This window comes from Clarias gariepinus, chromosome 11, assembly GCF_024256425.1.
Source record: "Clarias gariepinus isolate MV-2021 ecotype Netherlands chromosome 11, CGAR_prim_01v2, whole genome shotgun sequence".
NCBI lineage: Eukaryota > Metazoa > Chordata > Actinopteri > Siluriformes > Clariidae > Clarias > Clarias gariepinus.
In genome coordinates this window covers 3511750-3536133 of record NC_071110.1, presented here as the reverse complement: position 1 = coordinate 3536133, position 24384 = coordinate 3511750, and the positions used below count along the sequence as shown (strand labels likewise).

General features: G+C 41.0%; 1 protein-coding gene across 2 annotated transcripts in view; it reads right to left on the bottom strand.

The window, feature by feature from the left end:
* Positions 1-3800: 3800 nt before the first annotated feature.
* The window catches only part of robo1 (roundabout, axon guidance receptor, homolog 1 (Drosophila)), a 278052-nt gene continuing 257468 nt past the window's right edge, over positions 3801-24384 (bottom strand). For both annotated transcript variants that reach the window (XM_053506706.1, XM_053506705.1), the window contains 12 exons: positions 23909-23935; positions 22697-22739; positions 20432-20586; positions 16838-17182; positions 15009-15131; positions 12312-12447; positions 11975-12211; positions 11415-11887; positions 11176-11331; positions 5723-5971; positions 5089-5294; positions 3801-4880 (listed from right to left, as the gene is read on the bottom strand). In XM_053506706.1, the coding sequence (XP_053362681.1) occupies positions 4866-4880; positions 5089-5294; positions 5723-5971; positions 11176-11331; positions 11415-11887; positions 11975-12211; positions 12312-12447; positions 15009-15131; positions 16838-17182; positions 20432-20586; positions 22697-22739; positions 23909-23935 (2165 nt within the window). In that variant the 3' untranslated portion in view covers positions 3801-4865. The remainder of the gene's footprint in view (positions 4881-5088; positions 5295-5722; positions 5972-11175; positions 11332-11414; positions 11888-11974; positions 12212-12311; positions 12448-15008; positions 15132-16837; positions 17183-20431; positions 20587-22696; positions 22740-23908; positions 23936-24384) is intronic.

Sequence of the window (24384 nt, the reverse complement as noted above, 5' to 3'; positions counted from 1 at the left end):
CGTGATGACGGCATCGCCTGAGGGGACATGCGGGAAAACGGGGTGTCCAGCTGACATTTCAGTGGTCCTGACAAGTTCGAAATGTGAAAATTTGAGGGTCATTAGTTTTTACCTATTAGGGCTTCTTTACTCTAGCTTAGTGAATTGTCCAGTCTTACTTTACCTTCACAATTAGGATTTCATATGGTATGGTGATTCTAAAGGCAACCATGAAATGATCCCCTGTGATATTTGGCTAAATGCGCCCATGATACCACATGATTTCAATTCGTAAGGCAATGATTTAATATCTGATAATACTACTCAATGTTTTAATTTGATTAAGGCAGCAGTCCATCAGAGGAGGTGAATAAAAAAAATATTTTATAACTTCAATTTAGTTGAAGTTGCATGCTAGTAATGTTAAAAACATGTATGATGTTTTTGATTCAAAATCAATTAACTTTTTTTCTTAATATTTTTTAGATAAAAGTATGTGTAAACATTAAATGGTCTAAAATTGCAAAATTTAATCAATTTTATTTGTATAGCGTTTTAACAATTGTTCATGTCGCAAAGCAGCTTTACAGATTGTGATCAGGACTACACTATGTACTAATGTATCACAACTTTTGCTGAAAACACAAACCACTAAACATTAAAGCACTTTTTGTAAGTCGCTCTGGATAAGAGCGTCTGCCAAATGCCTAAATGTAAATGTAAATGTAAACCACTTCCAGCTCCTAAAAACTGTATTTTTAAAATACTTTAATTTTGTAAGAGTATTACTACTACTACTTTTTCGTTTTCTTCTTTGAGTTTGAGTTTATGGAAGTCATGTGCAATACCACCACATGCTTACTGTAAATAAAGTGGAAAATCAGGCAGGCAGGTTAAAAAAAGATTATTGCTTTGTATGAGACATCTAAAGAGTCATCATGTTTAGCAGTTCAATGTTAATACATTGATTTTGGTTTTAATACTTTATAACTTGCAATAAATATAGTCGTTTGAGACAAATATTTTTTAAGATAAACGTTAATGCTATTAAATCAAATCAAATAAAAAAAATCAGTCAATTCCTATATGATTAAGCTCTAGTCTGAGATCTGAATGGTTTTAAAAAAATAAAGAAATAAAAAACACTGAAGGGGAAAAAAAAATAATTGAAAACCGCAATGCCCAAAAATTTAAATAAAATGAATAAATGTAATTAATTAATTGGATAGTTAGTCCATTGGTTATTTATTAATTTATTTCATCAGTTGCAATTTAATTAAATAAATAGTAAAAAAAAAAAAATCTGAATGACAAACAAACAAATAAATACATATTTCAATGCCCAAAAATTTAATTGCCGTCTTTCTATGATGCGCAGCTCTAGTACAATAAGTCTGATTGGCTGCCAGCTGAGAGGTTCTGAAAAATGTAATGAGAAAAAATTATATATATTTTTTAAAAAGTATTTAAAAACTAAGCTAGAGTCAAATCAAAACAATTCATGTTTAAAAAAAAAAAATAAAAGTAAAGAACTGAAAGTCAGCATGGCAAATATCTTGTAATAAATAATATATTTAAAAAAATTAACCACAAAAAAAAACATAAATTGAATTGAATTGGAAATTACCATGCTTAAAACTCGACTCGTCAGCCTTTCTGTGAGCCGCAGCTCGAGTACAATGAGCCTGATTTTTGATACACGCTGCCAGCTGAGATCTAAAAGCCTCCGTAAAACAGCTAAGACAATCCATGATTTATCCGTAATCAATGTGTTATTTACCCATATTTAATTACTATTGATGCTGCGTTTTCACCTCATCAGCAGCCTTATTTCAAGGCGCAAACAGACTCCACATTAACATACGGCAATGCTCTTGTCATTGTTTAGGTACTGTAATGGCTTTTCATCACACACGTGATATAAACGTCAATAAGCTGAATGTAATCTGCCTGACTGCCATCACTCGTGTGCTGTGCCGTGATGAATAGCTTTATCATGTAGCCTGACCTTGAGGCGTACTCGCCGGTACCATCGAGCAGTCCTGAAACACAACACATTTAACATCAGTGCGCTGTCAATCACTTCTTATTCTTCAACTGTACAACGTCCTTCAGCTATTCGAAGCAATCACCGCTAGGAAGGGACGAAGAAGGTTGCAGTGCCGTGATCATCAGGATTCCGGGTTTGATTTGTTTTTCCTGCAGTAACTTCTTGTTCTCAAGCACAGGGTGAGTCAGAAAGCTTTTACCCCCTTTCTTAATAGTGATGGCACCAGATCGAGACTTGTAGCCGTTACCTCGTTAGAGCAAGTAAGAGAAATTGTCAGAATGGTGTAAATATTAAGCGTGAAACATTCCAAATAATAATTGGATGTTTGACATTTTTTCCTCCTCCAGACTTTCACTCACTCCCTCGCTGCGTCCCCTACAGTATGTCTGAATTATTTCTATTACCGCTGGAAACACATTTTCTGTCTGGGAATCTTAATTAGCAGCATACACAAACATTATCGTAACTTTCCTTTAACAGAAAAATTCAGATAGATGTTCATAATAGAACCTTGACTATTAACTTTTGCAAATTCTTCAAAACTGCACAGACTCGTCCCCCCCTCCAAGACACGTGAGGCCAGCCCACGGCATCGTTTCACGCTGCGGCTCACGTGCCATGAGTTTTCGTGCCACGTTTTCTGCGTGTAATCCCTGAACAGTTACATCGGAGACTGATCGGCTGGTCACTGGTCATACCGATAGATCAGAACACCTCTCACAACAGGTAAGTATTGCCTTTATTTCTGAAAAGAGATTTCCTGATTCCGACTAAGTAAGTCTTTAGACTTGTTTGATATAAGGAACAACCCAGTGATGTGAAGAGCTAGCATTACTTGATTGTTGTTTTCCAATAACAGCACCTCTGACTATTTCATACCTTTAAAAAAAATCATCACACCAGACGGCGTGCTATACTGCTGGATATAGCATGGCTGTGATGCAGTTGTAGGCTCTAGTGCACATCCCAAGTGTAGTTAACTACTCAATTAGTGCAGTTGTAAATTATTACCAGTATTGTCTTAAAGTATTTGACAGGTGAGGAGAATAAACCATGGATTCCAGTAAATCTCATAAGTTTCTTTTTACATTTCCACTGATTCCGCTTGAGTAAATCAGCTCCTTTAACTTCCGCGTTCCTGGATTGAATCTTAGTGTTAGTGTGTATGAGGTACAATGCCTTGTTCTACACACCATGTAGTGTCCTTGCTCGGGGGTTAGAGAGGGATCTGAGGTTCAATCGTTTGTTAGGAGCTAGTTAGCTTTGTAGTCGTACAGTAACTAAAAGGATACGGACCATTTAGAGTAACTTTATGGCATCTAAGTGTTTTTTAAGAGAACATTATCAGATGTTAACGTTATTATTCGGCAAACAGTTAGCATAATAAACATCCCAATAGTGTTACCGTCACTTATCAGCACTCATGGAAAGCCTCTCGTCCTATCAGATTGCTTGGTCGGAACTTACTGTTGTCTAATTATAGTTATGTTTAATGTCTAGAAAAACATTAGTTTCTGTTCTTACTCCTTATAGAAGCTTTAAACAGTAGTTCTTTAACCAGCCACACTCTTGTCTTTTTCTATGAAGTAATAAAACAAAAAAAATAAACAAAAAAAACAGGTGCTCGTTTTACCAAGCAGTGTCTTGACAAACACTGGTACTGGAGACTCCTTCTATAAATGTTAAATAAAGAGCTGTGCTATAGAAAATCCTATCATTAATAATAGGATCTTAGTCTAAATAAATAACCACAAAACACAAATCATTTCAATTATCTTTGTTTATTTTTTTTTCCTTTCTCTCGGATGCTTTAAGAAAAAAAAAAATTTGCAGATGCCCTCTGAGTAAACACGTAGCATCCTCTCTCCTCTTCCGCAGTGACTGCGCAACGCCACGGCCCTGAGCTAGTCAGTCCTTCCAGATTCCCGTTTCCGCAGTTCAAGTGTCGGTAAGTGCATAATGTAGTAAAGGAAGGCGTGTTGATGGAACGATTAAGAAGAATGAAACATTTCAGAGAATCTGGCAGCACGAGAGAGAAAGAGAGAGGTGCAGGTCGTGTTTCTGTTCGTTCATCTCCAGAAATTGTAAACAGCTTTTCCTCTCGCTTTAACTACGTCAGGGTTAACGAGGCCTTTTGTCGTACAGTACCTGTTCTTTTCACGTCGGACGAGAAAGGTTAATCGAGAACATGGATCAAAAATAAAGTTTTAGTGATTGTGCTTTTAAAACCAAAGGCAAACAAATAACAACAAACATTAACAAACAACAAAATAACAGTGCATTACAACAATGATCAAAAAATAAAAAGAAAGAAAAGAAAAAGAAACGGCACATGTTCAATGTGGCACTTTGCTTGAAACTGTTTAAAAGACATGACAATTTTACAACAGCATGGATGTGAGGTGATACAAACAAACAATTACTGAATAATATTAAACCTTTCAACTGATCCCAATAAGCTGAGGAAGACAAACTTTTTACGTACCACGCATATTATAAAAGACATGGATGCATGTTTATTTACAGGTAAGTCCATCCCTTTCTGCTTGAAGCTAATATTAAGTATTAACAGTAATGCCTGGCACCGAGGACCCGCTGAGCAGAGTCACACTCGGCGCGATGGAGTACACACACACACACATCACATTAAACCAAAAATAGTTTTCACCCCCTTAGGTTTTCTTCGTGTGTGCGAAACGACCTTTAAACACAATAAGAGTTAAACAGTTGGTCAGTTTTTTAAGATCAGAAGTTATAAAAGCAAAGGTGTTGTGTTGTTGAGATGGTTAAAATCAAAGACGGTTGCCAAAACAGGAACAAGATGTCGGTTCCAACTTCAGCTCTCGGCCATCTGATGGAAAAAATAACCAACAGTTAGTCCATTGTATGTTAGAGATAGGGGATGCATTGGTTTCTTACTAAAGGGCATAGTTAAAGCACCTGATTTTTGTTAAATGTGCATTATAACTATCAAGTATCAAAGGATTGCAAAAACCAAACGCTGTTTAACAAACCACTCCACTATAAACCCTGTTTAGACCCGTACTCCGTAGCCGTACCTCCAGTTGCTCTTCTCCTGGCTGGAAGGCTCCTACGGTGTTTAGGCTAATTTCTGCAGGATTCCTGCGGCTCCCAGAGACTCCTTCACCTCTCCTCTGACCTCCAGAACCTCGCGATGACATGGAGCTGGAGGAGCTCGGCTCCCGCTCACCCCGGGGACTGTGAACGGCTGGGAACGAGGGTCGACTATAGGGCACGATGTCCTCTGAAAACACAGCAGTCACAACCAACACACAGGGTGATATTAGCAATGGAGATGTATAAGAGCAAGCTGTTTTATTGCCGAAGAAATGAAGAATTTATAGCTTTATAGTTTTTCCACAAACGTTATGAAACGTCAAAGAACTACATCGTTGTCTTACATCATTCCAGCCTGCTGTTTACATTCTTTTGTTTGTTCTTATTTTATTTCATCTACAGGGTGGCCCAAACGTCTGGATCCATAAGCAAGTACATAAAATCAAATTCTCTATTTTAGATGGCTTCAAATCTAACCCAACAGATGTTCAAATATATCGCGTTCTTATAAACACAACACAGGATTTTTCACATAAATAAGCTGCAGCTGGACTTTCACGTTTGCTCATGGATCTGGACTTTTGAGACATCCTGGCCTCATTCGAGTCATCATACCTGGGTCCTGGCGTCCCGTGCTTGGCTCTGGCTTGCTGGATTTCCCTGCTCTCTGAGCTCTTTGTCTTTCTTGAGCATCTCGACGCTCTGAAGAACTGGTTCTTGTCTCCGTAGCATCTCTGTGCTTCTTGTCTCTTTTTTCCCTACTCTCAGCTGAGCTGGACCTCCTCCCTGTCTCTGCCACTGCCTTGGCCGGGTGAGTCGGAGACTTGAGCATGGCTGGAGGTGGGATGGGTGGTGGGGGAAGGTCTGCATAAGGGCGAGGAACATGATTAAGCAAGTGTATGCAGTATTTATTTGAACATTTCATGTGCTACCTTTGTTTTTTTTCCAACTCTTGGCACATTTCTGAAAGAGGTTTTGCCCTTCACGGCCAGAGTGACAGCGCGCTAATTTGACACCGGCACTCATTTGTCTAGCACCTGCTAGGTGTGAGAGAAGCCGAGCTGTGCCTCCTGACGCCAGCTGCGGGCTGAAAGTCCTTTCTACAGTCCTTGCCATGTGAGGCCTGGCAAACCGTAAAAAAGACCTGCTGGCAAGGCCTGGTCATTAGTGTTTGTAGCAGCGAGTAATTCTGCCCGATTGCCAAATTTCTACTCTCTGCAGTATGTAAAAAGCAAGGATTTTCCCAAAGCGCCCTCAGAGTGTAATAAAAACAAGCTTTTTTGTTTATTTATGACCCTGAGGGTATCGTTTAAATCCTAGAGCAGAGGACAGACTACAGTCCTGTCGGTGACGAACGAGCAACGCAGATGCAACATCGGAATTTTGATCTTGCCTTGAACGTGAACATGAACAACTTCTGTTTCACAAGTCTGTCTTTACTTACATCTAGTAGTATACAGTAGTATAGTATAGTACAGTATACTATAGCGAAGTATACCATGGAAATGAGATACATAGATCTCAGCTCTGGAGAGTGATTGGACAAAACCAAAAACATGTTTCTGATTGTCTTGGGATTTCCTGGACACACTGTGAATTTGATGAACATCTAAGAATGTACCTTTTTTGGCTCAGAAATACACAAGGGCTAACCCCTTACTATTTTTAGGTAAAATTTTGCACGCTTTCAGATCCTCTCCTTATTCACCCCGTATGTTAAGCTGGTTGAGACAAACGCAGCAGCGCACATAGTTCGGTCCTATCACACTCCAACGCTGAGATGTGGTACAGTAAACTATAGTGTAGTACAGGGTGAAAACGTGATGCTGAGATCAGCTCTAAAGCAGAATAAGACCAAACTACACACACTACTGGGTTCGTCTCGACTTTCCTAACACATGCTTTCAATTTGGTGAATATGCCGATATTTGACCCCAAAAACACAAAGGATAACTCAAGGGATAGAACGTGAAATTCTTAGATCTTCACCAAATTCACCCTGTACATCAAGTTCACCAGAAGTCACGCAGCAGTGCTCTTATGATCATCTGCTGTCACTCCTGAAACTGGGGTAGAGTGTAACACTGCAGGAGTGGGGAAGGGGGAGGGAGGTCAGGTATGGTTTGGATGAAGAAAGAAGGCGCGATAAACAGACCAGTAATGTGGCTTGAACTTGAGCCGGGAGTGGAAGACGTGTTAACGAAAAGTGTGTACATGAGAAACTAGGAAAAAAATATTCAGAAAAAGGTCATCTGCTCATACAGTCAGGACAAACACAGTATATGAAAATATGAGTGAACGGGATGAAGGGAAATACAGCACTGTGTTTGTCTTGACTTTATGAACACATGCTGTGAATTTGGTGAAAATCAAAGCATGCAATATATTCGACCTCAAAAACACCAAGGCTCACCCCTTACCATTTTTTGGGTAAGTTCACAAAATTCATCCTGCATGTTAACACAGTCAAGAATAACACAGAGGCCTGACTATAAGAGAGAGAGAGCTTGATAACCCTGTCACTGTAGCATCGTTTTAAGCCAGGCTAGGATAAGATGTGATGCGGAAATAATTGGTTGTACAGTAATAAATTAATTTTTTATGTATGACACGAATACACAACAGGTTTATTGGGACTGTGTCACTTTACTGTATTCTGTAGTACACTGTAGTAAAGTCTAGCTGCTTAGATCTCTGCTCAGAGACGAAAGTAAATGTGGGACTCCTGCGTTTGTCCCGCCCTCCCTAATGCATGGGGTGAATTTAGCGAAAAATCAGTGAATGTTTATTTTGTTGCCCAATAAAAAAAGAAAGTTGGAGAACATTAAGTCCGTCCTCCACCAAGAAAAACCCCACAAAGGCAGTAAAGATTTCCCCTGAATGTTTTTGTCGTTTAATAAACACAGCAAGTCTTGTAAACTATGTTTATTCATGACCCCGAGGACGTTGTTTAAATCCTCCAGCAGGCTCCTGTCGATAGTCGAGCAGGAAAGCGGATGCCACACTGGCAGGTTTTTTTTTTTTTTCCCTCATGTGCGTCCAGGCAGGCTCTCAATCGATGCTAGTCTAGGAGACAGAGTGCAACATGCAGGAGGTGACGAGAGACTGCACGGGTTTATGGGGGTGGGTGGTGTGTGTGTGTGTGTGTGTGTGTGTGTGTGTGTGTGTGTGGAGGGGGTTTGTTTGTCGTTGTACGCCTCCTGGATCCTTAATCTCAGTACGATGAAACTGTCGCAGGTGAAAATGCTTTGCAAGGGTACATTTTAGGGATGTGGTTTAACAAGACAGAACATCTTACTAAATGCCATTTTTATCCATTAGACTTAATGCCAACAAAGTTCCTTACGTTACAAATGTGGCTAAAGCTTTACGTCTTTTATTTTATAAAACAGTTAACAGAAAGTGAACGCTAGTTCATGAAAAAATATATATATTTATACAGCATATTCAAGGTTGTAAACACCAGAGTGTTGCTTTATAAGTGATATCACCACTTTATTTGTTTTTAGTTAATGTGATGTTCTCTACTGCAAGTGCGCCCTCTTGTGGGGGAAAAGTTAATGGAAATCCATGCTACGGAGAAATATTACGCAAAACACTGTTCGCCTATAAGCAAAACTTGTTTTGCCTTGTTTCAGCGTGGGAAAAAAATAAACGCTACATACATGCTGCATCAGGAAACGTGTGTGTGTGTTTGTGTGTGTGTGTGCCCGCTGAAGCAGACTCATGCAGGAGAAGGGAGTTAATAAGCCTGGTGTTGCTCAAAGCTCTGAGCAAACATGAACAAAATTAAGAGAAGGTGGTCTGTGTGTGTGTGTGTGTGTGTGTGTGCGAGAGAGAGAGCGTAAGTGTACAGACTATCACTAGGTTGAGATTCCTCACAGTTGGTTTTTCGATTTGTAGATCCTGCATGTTGTTTTATGGCCATGTTGTAAATTTTTAAACACACTTTTTATCTGAGCTGTTTAAGTTTAACACCTGATGTTTAGTTGCTTATTACATTTATATTTAATCCGTGTGCAGGTCTTAAAGGTGTGAATGATTGATCGCTTATAAAAGAAATAATTCAAAAGACGTATTAACCGATAAACAGATTTGTTTTTGCGTAATATTTCTCCGTAGCTCGCATGTCCATTACCTTGTCCCCCATAAAAGGACACACTTGCAGTACAGTTAATGTGACGTCCTCTACTGCAAGCGTGCCCTCTTGTGGGGGAGAAGTTAATGAACATGCAAGCTAAAGAGAAATATTACAGAAAAACACAACGTGGTCTTGTTTTGAATGAGGACAGAAAGACAGGAGCAGTATTTTACAACACTCTAATTTGCACTTAATGAATTTTACTTACTTAAGTATTTTTTTTTCGAGATTGTGCTGCTAGAAGTGTTAAGATAAAATCGTGAAAATAAAATAAAAAATAAAAATAAACATTAATTTCGCTATCGTTAATTATTGCTAACGTTCAACTATTATCTGGTTAAGGCAAAATGTGCAAAATTTTCAACCCTATAGATTTGCATGAATACTATTACTAGATCAAAGTTTAAGATTTCCAAAAAACAAACAAACAAACAAACAAACAAAGACATCCTGTCTGGAGATTTTTCATTTCTTCTGGAGGACTTTTCCTTCTTTATGCAATTTTGTCATACTCTTTGTTTTTTTCTTATTAAACATCGACAATTGTACAGTCATTTCCTTCTATTTACAGTTAAATGTATGGACATGAAACATCCAAAAACATGTTAATTACAATTAAGTTAGCTGTGAACACTTTTTTTTTTTGAAGTTAATAAGAATAATTAAAACAGCTTATGTCATTTTGATGTTGTTTCAGGCTGGGTAAATTGTTGCTATGGAAACGACACCGTGTTATTATGAGCTGTTCAATACAACCCTGCGAGTTCACCTACAGTGAGAACAACCGTCAGACTTTACGTTGCGGAAAAAATTATGAACCAAACCTTCTGCGCAATCTGAGCCTCGTCATGATGCGCGAGCTTCTACTACGGTACGATAATGCAGTGTGCCCTCTTCCCGTATTATGCGGACAATTAATGCAGCGAAGATCGGATGTTAATTTCTGATGCTAAAAACCGAACGATCAAACAGTAGAGCTGCAGCGACTGCAGTGTGACGAGGCTCTTTAAACGTCCACAGCCGAGAAATAGAGACGAGAAGGGAGAAAAGATGAACGGGGGTGTGTGGGGGGGGGGGTTATGGTGGAAGAGGGATGGAGGGATGAAGGGATGAAGAGATTACAGCAGAGGGAGGAGGGAGGGGGAAGTAGCTGATCTGAGACATCAGGCCAGGGTCTGTGTGCGTCTGATATTAAATCTCCATGTCAACACACAAGGACAAGTGACTCAATGATGAAGCCCAGCAGCTGACTCTGTGTGTGTGTGTGTGTGTGTGTGTGTGACTGCACCATACACATACACACAATGACCTTTCTGATGGCCCCAGAGAAGAGGCAGATGAAACCCAGCCAGCAGATTGCACAAATGCAGAGTGTTTACCTCACTACAGGGTACTGTGTGTGTGTGTGTGTGTCACACTCAGATGGGAGGGATGTCTGTATGTGGGGGGCACTTGAAGGTAAACAGCACCACCTGGGGCAGTTTTATTAGCAATAGTATTAAAGAAGGTATCCCCCTAAGGACAGTCTGCGTCAGGAGACCAGCATCAGTCGACCTGCTCGTTTCTTTCCATCCTAATGTGCGCGGTCCATTGTTGTAAGTAGCCAACATTTGTGTCATTTCACATGTCTTTGTAACCACTTGTAGGCAAACACATATTGTGAAAGAATTTACAAGCAGTATTGGTAGGTACAGTATAAGCACCAGGAATTGTCTGAAGGAAATGGTCCCACTGGTAATAGGCTTACTGGTCTATCTAGTGTCTTTGAGACCAAACATGACAACGCAAAATGTGGCCACTCCATTGCATCCTAAGAAAGCCTTAATCTTATGACATCACTGGTTCAATCTCGACTTGCAGTAACACCCCTCTCGAGCCCTGCTCTCATCCAGAACTAATAAAACCAATGGTGCTTATGAATGCTTACCATCTGTGTAAGCCTCTCGTCGCTGGTAGTGTACAGCTGCTTGCTGTTTCTGTTTCTTTGGAGGTCTTTTCTGCACCACAGCCGCACTCATGTTACTATCCGTAGAAAAGGGACTTGCTGGACGATGGCTTGAAGGCAGGTTCTGGTATTTCCGTGCTGCAAAATGAACCACTAATTAGGCGACAGACTAATCATGAGAGACAGGTATAGGTATATGTTTCTAAGAATATGTCCCTCACCTCCTGGACCGGTGTAATGCGGGGGCCCTTTCCCAGAATGGCTTGCGACCCGGAGGCCAGCGTATTCGGCGGCGGCAGCCACGGCCTGTGCAAAGTCAGCATCGGTGAAGAAGGATCCATCGGACGAGCTGATGATGCTGGAGCGCCCCGATGACCCGCTGTCCTCCTCAGACGCGGAGCCCCAGCCGTTGATCATGGAGCCGGTGACGGAGCTGTCCAGCTCACATGTGCTGGATGCCGGCGTCTGATCCAGCCCACGCAGCGCTAGCCTCGGCTGTACCCCCTGGTGATGCGCAGGGACTCGCCCGTGAGGGTATCGCTGGTGGACCAGAGGCAGGTCTGCATCCGTATCGTCTCCTTCTTCATCGTCCCCCAGGTCATCCGTGTCCAAACCCAGGGGGCCGGAGATGTAGCCGTACGTGTGAGACGGCGAGACAGGTCGCGGTGGCGGAGGAGGGCTGATTAACTGCCGTCTGAGGGAACACCGAACAATATTTTGGTGCAAAATGGTGGGAAAAAAAATGAGAAGACATTTTGATTTAACGGCAATCAAAAGTCACCTGCGCTCATGAAGGTTCTCTGGGTTCTCCATGAGCATGGGCTGCATCTCTTCGTGCGGGGATGGCGTGAGAGTGGCAGTGGACTGGTGGCTGTAGGATACAGCGGCAGGAGAGGATGCCGTGCCTCGAACAGGCGGAGTAGGACCGCGCTCCATGTCTGCTTCCTCCTCCTCCAACTCATCAGGTTGTAAGTACATGCGGGACGGAGGGACCGGGCACTGGAGCTCGGCCTCGTAGCTAAACACCACATCACAAAGACAACAATTTTTTTTGTGTTCCCCAAACAGTCAAAGAGAATATTTAATGTGTGTGTGTATGGTGTTTATATAGACCCGACCTGTCATCCATCGAGATGCCGTAGTCCTGACACGGTGGTGGGCTGACAGGTGGAGGTGGCAGCAGGTCAGCCCAGTTCATTGCACTCTGCTTGGGCACTTTGGTTGTTCGTCCCCCTTTTTTCTGCCCCTGACTCCCTGTTTTGACAAAATCAGAATGCACACATCTCACACACGCAGCCTCCCATCAGCCCTATCAATATCCATCTCATTGCAAAAGTCGTAAATCATGTTCTGGCAAATTAAAACACATTACTAAACGCATGCTCGTTTTTTTTTTTTTTACTTTTTTTTTTTCCACGCTCTCCCAAGAGCTTGATGTGTGTATGACAATTTTACACTCCGACACTAATGGCAGCACTTCAATAATTTATACAGTGTAAAACGCACAAACACATTATCCCTCTATTTGTAATTAACGCCTACTGCTCCAAAAAAGAAAAGAAGAAGAAGAAGCTGTTTTTCAAACCTAACGCAGGAGGAGAGAAAAGAAGAAAAAGAAACGCGTTGCAGCCCAATTAACGACGAAGCATTAGGATTCAGAGCCAATGAGCTGTGAGGCCGGCATACACCAAAGTCTGTGCTTTAATTACCTAAACCAGGGATACAATATAAAAATAGATAGGACGCATTACCCCGGCAGCCCCGCGCGCGCTGAAGAATGGCCGCCATTTGTCCTTGTCGTACAACAAACACCGGTCCTCTGACAACATTATCCCCCCGTTTTTTTGCAGACGTAGATGAAAGCCAGTGTAATTAGTGATTTAGAGTGGGGGGAAAGCTCAAAACCATGCACATGACAGAGCGCAATCTGGCCTGTGTGGTCTTAAGGGAGACTAAAATTTGCATTGATGCTAGTAAACGGTGCAGGTAACTAAGATCTTCAAGTGCACACCTGAGCGAAAGAGAGAGAGAGAGAGAGAGAGAGCAAAACACCCAATTCATTTTGTTTAGTCCTTAATGCTTTTCTTTTGTCTTCTGGAATTCTGTATCCCATCCTGGAAAAGCAATTTCAAGGTGTCAAGTACTGAATATGATTTATTACTCTTTAGGAGATGCCATGTTTCAAACGGGACTTAAAGGGCAGCGTGATGAAAAGTAATAATAAAGGGACCAATAATTAAAATCGAAATCTAGACTGATAACCCGAAGCGTTCTAATTTCCTTTTCCTGGGAAGATTAGCGTCTTAGGGTGTGTCTGCATAACTGGAATCTTTAATAAAACTGAGAATACTTGGAATAAATGTTAGATGATAGAATTACTGATGCCTGGACGCACAGCTGGGGGCTCCTCCATGTGCATGATGTATAGTTTAATATTTGCAACGCAACAGAGAAACGTAAGAAGGATATAATATTATAATACGGTTTATTTGTTATTACGATTATGGAAGGCATTTCTCTGATACACAGCACATATGCCAGTATGACCTTAGTTTTATTAAATAAGGAATAATAATAATTTAAAGCGAAATTTAATATCCAATCAGATGTACATTTAAACGTAATTATTATAGAAATATGGGCAATACACACATCTCTGTAATATGTTTTGTGCCACAGTTGACCACTTTCGAGTTTAGCACCACTAGCGGAAAATTAAATCCAACATGGCCGCCAGCGGGGTCATGAGTTTATAAGAGGAATCAGACTTTCCAGTCTAGTGCCCCTAGTGGACCTACTGTTCTACAATGAGGTCGTATGCGAATATGTGATATTTTGTGTATTTTTTCACTGGCCTACAGAATGAGCAGCGACTAAATTAGACACCCGAGGAAAATTATTTAGAAATGTATATTTACATATAATTCTAACTTGGCACTAAACTGGAAGGTGATCCATTTATGATGACACTGATATTATATAAGGATATTACCCAGCCCTTAGCTATCATCCCTTCCACTTCATATTTATCTGGGCTGGGAAGATAAACCTTTATGAATCCCCCATGGGGAACGTTAAAGCTATATCAACCTCACAAAATACAGTTGTACCTCATCATACAGCCTTACGGAGTTTCTTCTTAAGAACTGAAATTTTGCAAGAAATTTGCCTCGGCTTAAGAAGAATTTCGGCATTCATCAGGTGAACAATGCCGAACCAAACACACCCGAAGTTGCACGTACGTCCAGGAACCGTTTTTTACATAAAAGTTTCCTTTTTTTTGTTGTAATATTTAGTAAAGACATAACACCATGGGTCTCAAGAATGTTATCCAGGATGGTAGCAAGAAGAAAAGGGAGCCGGTGCCAAGAGGAGTCATAAATTAAGATTAAGTAAGGTTTAATGTCTATTTATTACATATTTTACTTCATGAACATGTCTTATATTATTAAAAAACAAACGATTATAGTGTTGAAAATTCGTAATATTGCTAACATTTTCGGGTGGATGGAACGGATTATCCGCATTTACATTATTTCCTATGGGACAATGCGTTTCTTAACACAAAAAGAACTTGGCATTAAATTCGGATTAAATTCTCCTGAAATTGTACTTCTGTACCGTAAATTGATTTTAAAATAACTTCAAACCAAAATGTGGCATCTGCCTCAAGGTCTTATAAGCCTACAGTATAAAAACTTTTTTTTTTTTTTTTTTTACTCCCCGAGCTGTACGAAACCTTGCAGGTAGTCATGTTATTGGGAGTCACACAGCTATGGATGGAAAATGTTCAGGTAAGTGTGAGAGTCTCTTACCGGATGTGCTGCTGCCGCGGTCAGAGCTGCTGTAGGAGCAGGCGTTGGGAATGGCGTCGGGCGCTTGGTTATACGGGATAGTGGCTGGCATGGTGCTGTCTCCGCTTCTGTAGTGGTCTGAGGCTTAGCATGAAGCACAATGTAACACAATTAGTGGCCATGCTAACATAAAAAATGCATAAATTTTGGTCAATATGAACAAACCCAACTGTTTATAAAGCATGCATCCTGAAGTAGATCTGGTGGCAAGTGTTGAACGGCCTGACATCAGGTTAACATTTAACAAAAATTCACCTCATTTAGTTCATTTTGTTTTGATTTTTGATTTTTTTGGTTTTTCAGACACTTATATTCACATTATCGCGTTATCAATATACTGTACACTGCCTGGCCAAAATAAATATTCTGCCATTTCAGAAGGATCAAACAACGCAACGAAAACAACTAAGGAAAAATTTTTATTAATGCAACCGGATTAAGAATTAAGCAATCCATTACTAAAAACTGGAGGGATAACTCCGTGGAAGAAATATGGATGGGGAAAAAAAACCCTCATGAATGGAGATTATTTAAACGCTTGGTAAAATTGCATGGTTAAAAAAAGTGTCCAGTGTAAATCAGAGCTGTGTTTAATAGTGAAAGCAAGAGCATTTCCACACAATGTGATAAGACCTTACAGGGACTGAAAAAAGGTTTCAGTTTGCTAGGGAGCATAAAGACTGGACTTTGGAGCGATAGAAAAAGGGCATGTGACCTGATGAGTCCAGATTGAGCCTATTTCAGAGTGATGGGCGTGTCAGGGTAAGGAGGGGAGCGCATGAAGCGATGCTCCCATCATGCATAGTGTCCACTGTACAAGCCTCTGGAGACAGTGTTATGATCTGGGGTTGCTTCAGTCGCTCAGGTCTAGACTCAGCAACATTATGTGGAAATAAAATGAAGTCAACTGACGACCTAAATGTACTAAATCACCAGGTTATCACATCTATGAAGTTTTTTTTTTTCTTTTTCCTAATGGAGCTGGCATATTCCAGGACACAAATGCTTTTCACACATGAACGGGCCACAATCAAAGCTAAAGGTGGTTGAATGAAATCTTTTTATTTTTGGGCAGGCAGTGAAGCATGTTAATATTTGTACTCAGAGTGGTTTTTGTGTTCCTCCTTTTTTGTTCAAACAAAGGATTCATTAATATTTGATTGTATAAAGTACGTGCAAAATATATCTTCTGACCCGCAGAAGCAGGGTCAATAAGGTGACAGAGAAAGTGCATGCTGTTACTGTAGCTCCATGCAGAATACCCATTACCATTAAAAGCAAAAGCGTTTAGCGTGCCCGTAAAAATTTATGTAAGAGCCATAAAAACATTTCAGGTTAAATTACACCTTTGTGTTTAGATGGTAATCTTAACACTAGGACTACACTGTCACAAAGACATCTAATACCCCCGAGCGAGCTCGTATTTTCATGACCGTGAAAAACAAATAGAGAGAAACTGTGAATGCCTAGCGTTGGATTAGTCATACTGTAGGTGTAACTAGAGACGGGAAAAACAAACAAGGTAAAAGAAGATGAAGAGTAAAAAGAAAACCGTGATTGGCAGAAAATGAAAATGTTTTGAAAATGAAAGTTTTTCTTGACATACAGGAGGTCAGGGTAAGAAGAAGAAGATAAAGAAGGGACTCATCATGAACAAAGCAGTGCTAGTTAGCGCTCGACTGCACATATCAATCACTGATAATGAATCTCCAGACTAATATGAAGGCCTTTCGGGGAGGTCAGGTGTTTCTTTTACGCCCCACCCTTCCACCCCCCCGCGCCAAACTCACCCTTGTTCAGCTTGTTCTGCTCCATGATGCTGTACTGCAGCTGTGAGGTGACCTCCTGCTGTTTCTGAGGTGTCCCCTGGCTGCCCTTCCAGTTCTGTTTCTCGCTGAGGTCAGCGCTGCCCATGTGGTTCGAGCCCAGGCTGGACTGAATGAGCTGGGTGGTGGCGTACGGTGTGGGCTGGCCCCCGGGCCCCACTAATCGCCCGTCCTTCAGGTTGGGGCTGTTGAAGGTTTTCATCTCGTTGATCTTGTTCGAGAGGTCGACGTCTCCGTAGAGGGACGAGTCCGGAGCCAGGAGGTTGCTGGGTTTGCTGTCCATCTGACTGTAGTTAGCGATGCAGTCGGCTGGATGAACGGAAAAGGGAAGAGATCTGTCTGACAGGGCCTTAAGGGTTCAGGAAATGTGTGAGGATTTCGTTTTTTATATACGAGAGGCCACTGAGATGCTACTGTAGGTCGGGGTAGTGACTAGCAGAGACTTTGATCTTCGGCAGTAATTGGGGATTGAGTACACATTTACCCTGTATGTTGTATACAAAGGGCATAATTTTAAGATTGTTGCAGCAAATTTTGCAGGATGCCTCGTTGGGAACTTCAGAAGGAACGTTACGAGCGCCGATTCCAGTCCGTGATATTTACACAGGCAGACGTTTAAACATGAAGGAACAATTTTGAGATTGACATGGTGTTCATACCTTCCCTGTACCAGCTACTTTACCAACTTTAATTTGTTTAAATTGTGTCAAGTCCTCTCTAAAAACCCTTAGCTACGACATATTTAGCAGCTAAGTCTGCTTTAGATGAGATCTGCTCATGCTAAGTTGATATTCCTAAACTTCCCAGTCAACCAGCCATCCAAAATATAAGATAAAAAAAATCCGCAGCTGCAATTTAATTCTCTTTACCATACTGTATCGCTTTAGCTTATCCGCTTCTTTATAAGCCGTGACGATGCCCTATCCAAAGCTGCGCCTTTCTCTGGGAGACGGCTCTTCTCATGGGTGGTGCGTCCTGTCGAATTTGAAACCTTCCTGAAAAGAGCAGCACTGTATGTTTCCCGACAGATCCCATTTTCCCCCTCACTCATAAAATATTCAAATCCTGCCCAGGATCAGCGCTCGGATAAATACCACACGGCTCCTCCCGGGTCGGATTTCGGGACCGTCTCTGTCGTCTCTGTCAGGACGAGGGATATCACAGCACTTCAAAAGTAGACGTGTGAAAAGGAGTAGGCTCTTACTGAACGAGACCTGCTGCACCGAGGGGGCCTTTCGGAAGATTTCTTAAAGCCAGTTAATTTTCTAAAGGTTTTAGTGCTGTAGGTGCGCCAGGCGAGAGGTTGGCAAGCTTTCACGCTGTCATGCTGTGAGTGGCCATGGCATTTATCCTTCGTCCCTTTTTTTCTTTTTTTAAAAAAGGTGATTTGGATAAAAGCTTCAGTTAGCAGTAAAACACACACCTCATAAAAAGGAGCGGATTAGGCGTGCAGTGAAGCGCTTTCGGAGGTTTAATGCCCGGGCTAAACTGTGTCTGGCAAAACAGCGCTCGGCAAATGGCGTGCTCATGCGGAGAAATATTTGAGCGTCAATTAAAAAAAACGTTTGTTACACCGCATTGTTGTTAGCATTTCAGCGTTTTAATTTAAACACAAAAGCATTTCTGAAACTCTTGAACCAAAATCATCCTTGGAGAAAACGGTTTAAATCAGACACAAATATTAAATGTAGAATATTTTACAGAAGTTTAAAGAAAAACTGCTTAGACATATCCGCATCGAATTCCAAGTCAAGCTTTGAAACCAAATAACGGCCCACAAACTCCACAGTCTGTGCACACATAAAAAGATCATTAAATAAAACATCATTCTTCTTTTGGAACATTTTCCTGATAACAGCACAGTGTTTTGTTCCTCTTATCCCACAGCAGACTGCCAGCGATGATTCTTACGCTTGTACAGTACAGTATGTTCATTCATTTTCACGTTCTAAATCATTGACAAAACAAATGCCTGTTCTCATTTACATTATAGCAGCTACAAACGCTCGTTCCATCACCTGCCGATCTTAATTTTTTCTCTTTACTCTGGAGGTTGATAGGATGCAGAACTGTCCAAGAAGATTAAAAAATATGTTCTTAGCAAGTAAAAAATATCTTGAATCTACGATTAAAACAAACCACATATTCAGTTTGTTGTAACCATGTATTAAGAAGCTTCAAATAAATTTTATTAGATGAAAGATATTTTCACTTGCGAAAATGTCACTTTTATCGGTTTAACCTGCACATTGCTTAAAATGACAGTTCAGCTTTGGCTTTAGATCTATCCAAATCTATCCAAACCAAGTCTATACAATCTACTCTCTCTTACTCGTTCACTCACTTATCGTCTATACTGCTTTAGCATGAATACAGGTTCGCGGGGGGCCTGAAGCGTATCCCAGGAAGCTTAGGGCACGGGGCAGGGTGCATCCTGGACAGGGTTCCAATCCATCACAGTGCACACACAAACTCACACGCTCATTCACTCACTATGGGCAATTTGGGAATACCAGCTAGACTAATCTGTATACTGACTGTGGGAGGAAACCAGAGTACCTGGAGGAAACCCACCATGCACATGACTCCATGCACACAAACACGATGGAACCCGGCCCCTGGAAGTGCGAGGCCAGAGTGCTAACCACTAAGCCACTCATGCCGCCCCAACCAATCTATAATTTTTTAGAATATATTAACAGCAAATCAAATACAAGAGCATTAAATTGTAATCAAAACATTTCTTGTTTTATTGGCAAATAAGTTTGCTAGATTTATAGAACAAGACAGTTTTCGCTTGAAATTTTTGACTAGAAATAAGCTTGATAATTATACAGTATATTTGGTTTGTTGTAAACTTATGTTAGAAAATTATACATAGGTTTGGCAAAATTTTACTTGCTAAGATGTTTTTAATTAAATTTAACCATTACGACTTTGAATCAAATTAAATCATTTGTAAACTACAATGCAACTGAATCGTTTGTTCATTGGATCGTATGAGGGAAATTATTCACACCCCTAATATAATTAATGATGCTCGTCACTACAGAACCTCAATATTCCGTTTCTTTACACGATCACTCCACTGATCTAATCAACTTCACTCCTTACCTTGCTATTCTATTCACACTGTTATATAAAAAAAAAAACTGTGTCCTTTTGCTTTTTCACCCAGCTCTTGCTGACATTTGCAAAAAAAAAAAAAAAAAATCACCTGGAAGGGCTTCATCACTCTTTCTGCACACTGTGCCTTTTTATATAACTTATTTTCTTCCTCCATCACCGTCCCTCTCGGACATACAGCGGATACTCTCTCTCTCTCTCTTTCTGACCTCTGCAACTGCTCCCTGTCTCCTAAATAAGCGAGCACTTAGGGGAAATTGCATTTAGACGCTACAACAACAGTATGGAAATCAGCTGGCAAATTTGATTAGCTGGCAGAGCAGACCCCGTAAGTGCCGGGCCAGGGCTACCTTTTATTCTTCATCTAAAACAACCCGGCTTCAACCTTCACCACGCACACATACACACACTTCCTGTTCAGCGCTGACTCACCAGGGCGGCTGTAGGTTGTCAGGTTGCTGTCGCTGTTGCCGTTGCTCGCGGTGCAGCAGTTGATGCTGCAGTCGTTCTGGTTGGAGCAGTTGTTGGGCCACGTGTCCGCTAGCCAGGGCTGGGTGGCCGAGTCGCTAATGTTTAACAAACCGGGCCTGTACACACACACACAATCGGGACGTTGTTAAAACCAACAAAGGTCATATAAATATTAATATGTATAGTAATAAGTAAAGAACCCGGTATAACCCATGAAGAAGTTAATAATAATAATTTTGCTCAATGTTAAAAGTTCTGAAACAGTAAAAAAAAAAAAAAGAAAGAAAGAAAGCATCTAGGCTTCTAAAATCATTGAGATGTATGGATATGCAACTGGAAACACTTGACATGAATGCTTCTTAGCTTTTATTTGCATACTGCAACGTGATAGGCCCTCAGATTCTATGACACAAGAATGTTTGGCTTCTGTGACTCTTCTTACTGTAGCAGTTTCCTTTACATCACGTTTTAATACACATACTAGGTTAATTCTCTCTCTCTCTCTGTCATGCTGTATTTTCCGTATTTTGATGCTATAGAGCAAAAACTCCACAAACACTCAATTAGACATAAGTTTTGTATGATGAGAAAAACAAAAATTACAAATAAAGATCTACACGTGACTATGCTGTTGACCTCATTTAAATTCTTGATAAATCAGATTATACCAGAAGCGTTCAAGTCAAATTGGTGTTTCAAGTCAATTTCTGGTGAACGAAGGCGTAAAACCGATTGACATTTATACAGTAGAAGACTTCGAACACAGTACGGCGATAAGACAAAAACATTTGATCCTGATCCTTAATGGGATGGATAACTTGTAGCCAACTTGCGGAAGAGACGCATCTGTCTGTGACGTCCTCTGAACAATCCTGACCTTGCTCCAATCCATTAATGGAGTTCCTGGGAGGCCAGCGTTTCAGACGTGAAGCACGTCTGGACCACTGAGAAAACTTTCTACCTTGATGTGGTCCAAGCACTAGTGAAACACTGGGATAAGTGCTTATATACAGTGGGTGCTTATATATATGGCATGTTTCATGATATGTAATTTTGCAAAGATTTAACAATGTTCAAAGTATTCTTACACTTAAGACATTTACTGTATATAATGAGGAAAAAAATATTATGCTAGGCATCATAGCACGGTCTCATTACAGTATATCCCACTTTCCCCCCTTGTATAACACTTCCACTTATTGCATCACTAAAGTATTCGACAGCAAATAAAAATGAAGGTGTGTGTGTAAGCAAGTCACTGGACCTGACAACAAAGTATTCGCTTCATAAAAATAAAAAAAAAGACGTGCACAAGGTCAAATGTGGAGAGGGGAAAGTAAACCCGAAAGGTGTAACAAGGAGAAGGCTTCAAAGGCGTACACAGGGACATCAAAATCAAGGTTTAACATTGAAAAACATTTGACTCTGGGTTAAATCCCGTCCTCCTGTCCCGACCGAATCCCGATTGTGTTTCACTAGCGCTCGTGTCTTACACAAAACTCAATCCACTCGATTTATTTCATGTTAGATCTTCCAAGAAGAACGTCACCTCAAGATATTTGACTCGAGACAAAAGGGGAAACGCCCACCAAGACTCGAACAGCAACACTCACACTCACACTTCTTCCCTGTTTTTTTTTTTTTCTTGCCGCATCACTGTTTCATCGTCAACACGCACCGAGAACTATGAGCTATGATGACAACTTAACACATAAGAGCAATATGCAGATGGGAAAAGATGTCTGTGATTTCTTCGAGCTTTGTTGTACAAAGGCACTCCATCTTGAGTATACACAAAAAAAAAACAGCTTGAGAAACCCAAGACTGCCCCCTTGTGCCCTACACAAGCAATTACACTCCAGTGTACAGTGAGTGCTGTCAAGTACTGTGAGCTATTTGACAAATTTCAAATTTATATCCATCAAGGGACCTCTGTAGTCCAAACGGGGACTGTGGAGGCCAGTGGTGACCATTGTATTAATTCCCGGTTTTACAAAATTCACATACACATTCAAACACAATTTGGAACGCCAATCTGCAAGTCTTTGGACTTCAAACCTTTCGGTTGTCATGGGCGTGGTCTGGTCCAGGATTGCCCCTCCCCCAATCAAATGAAAGATATGTGGAATGTAAAGAATTGTCTGGATAGACTCGACGAAGTCCCGAAAACTTTCATTCGTTATAAATACACGACTATGAGATTATGAGAAACATATTATGTCTCACCTTCCAGCGCTGCTCACAGCTTCTCCTCCTCTTTGATAGGAAACTGTAACAGAAGCAAAAACAGTGATGGGACGTCAATCAAACCGATGCAGGTTTGCGTATGTACCAGTAAACGCTAAAACTTTGGCAACACTGGACACATTTCTCGACTTGATGACTAGCAAGCTAATTAAACGTCTGTTGTGTTGCCAGGAAAATGAGTTACTCCCGGCACATTGCGAAGATAAAGCCCAAGTTTTAGTCCCAGACTGCTTTTTTTCCGTCCTTTAGAAAGTGAGCTGTTCATGCAGACCTGATTTATATACTACAGCAGACACATTTTGGCCTGAACTCCTGCCCTGATAAGGGACATTTTCAGATCTGTGAATTCTGTTATTGGATATTCTGGTGTCTAGCGTCAGCAGCTAAGTGTTTTGGCAACGCTCCACTATCCAAACCTGGGCTTTCACTTAAAGCTTGGCAGAGTGTCGCTGATCGCAATCGAGATCCATTTTCATTCATGCAGAAAAGTTCGCTTCAATCAGTCTCCCTTTCCTTCTCTTTTTAACTTTTTTATTACTGGCACTTCTGACTGCGAAGACGTCAATGGGAGGTTGATTAGCGCGAAAATGACACTACGTAAAACCGTGAGCGACGGGAGGAGGGAGTAAAACAGGCCCTGTTCTGTTCTTCTATCTGATTTGGGAAAGTCTCAGCGACTCATGATGCTCCGGGTCCTCCCTGCTTTTTTGTCTAATTGGGCCACAAGAGCTCGGCTGTCACCTCATCAGAACCGTCTGAGACTCGGAGCCCAGCGGAGCAGCTTTGATCTTAGAGCTTGTCCGTGTTTAACAGCTTTCTTTACTAAAGCGTAGCTCCTTTTCACCCAGATTCAGAGGGGCTCGGCGGACTCCCAAAGCCGCCTTTGATGGCTGTGAAAAGCTCTACAGTACCGCTCTTTCTTGTGGGAGATGTATTTTTAACCAGAGAACATGGGTTACAGAGCTGGCCGGCTGCCTCTTGATGCTGTGTGATTCCTGAGTCGGAGTCTGAGTGAGGAGAGCTAGCAGATATGTCAAGGGAGTGAAGTGGACATATAGCAGTGCGGCGCAACACTGCTCTCTAAAGCAGGCCGAGATAACATGCCTGCTCTGCTGCTCTTTAACTAAAGGAAAGTCTGTACCAGCTGGAACTCCTATAATATTCAAGTACAAGGTATAACCTCGAGCTTACCAGTAGGCGTGAAGGTGAACGACGGCACTGCAGATCCGAAGGTCAGAACATGGAAAGAAAGGAAAAAAATAAAAAAATAGTCCTTATTAATTAGGCATGTAGAAAACCTGGAACTATACATACTGTATGAAGATCTCACACATTTCCGATTATGACGGGTATTTAATAAACACTGAAGAGCCGTGATACTCGTGGTGTGTTTATTTGAAAGTTTAAATGTCATGTTTCGTATGACGCAATAACTTTTTTTTTGTAATCTTCTTCCTAATCTTCTGCGATCTTCACACTCTAGGCCAGTAGGTGGCAGTGTTACAACAACTGAAATGTAGAAGAAAAATAAGAAGACAAGAAGTAGAAGTAGCACTTCTATTAAAAAAATGCGAAATTTTAACTTCAAAGGTTTTTCTAAATGATTCAAAAAGTGTGAATGGATTCCTAATTAAAGTTAATTGAATCGATCCTCAAAAGACTGATTA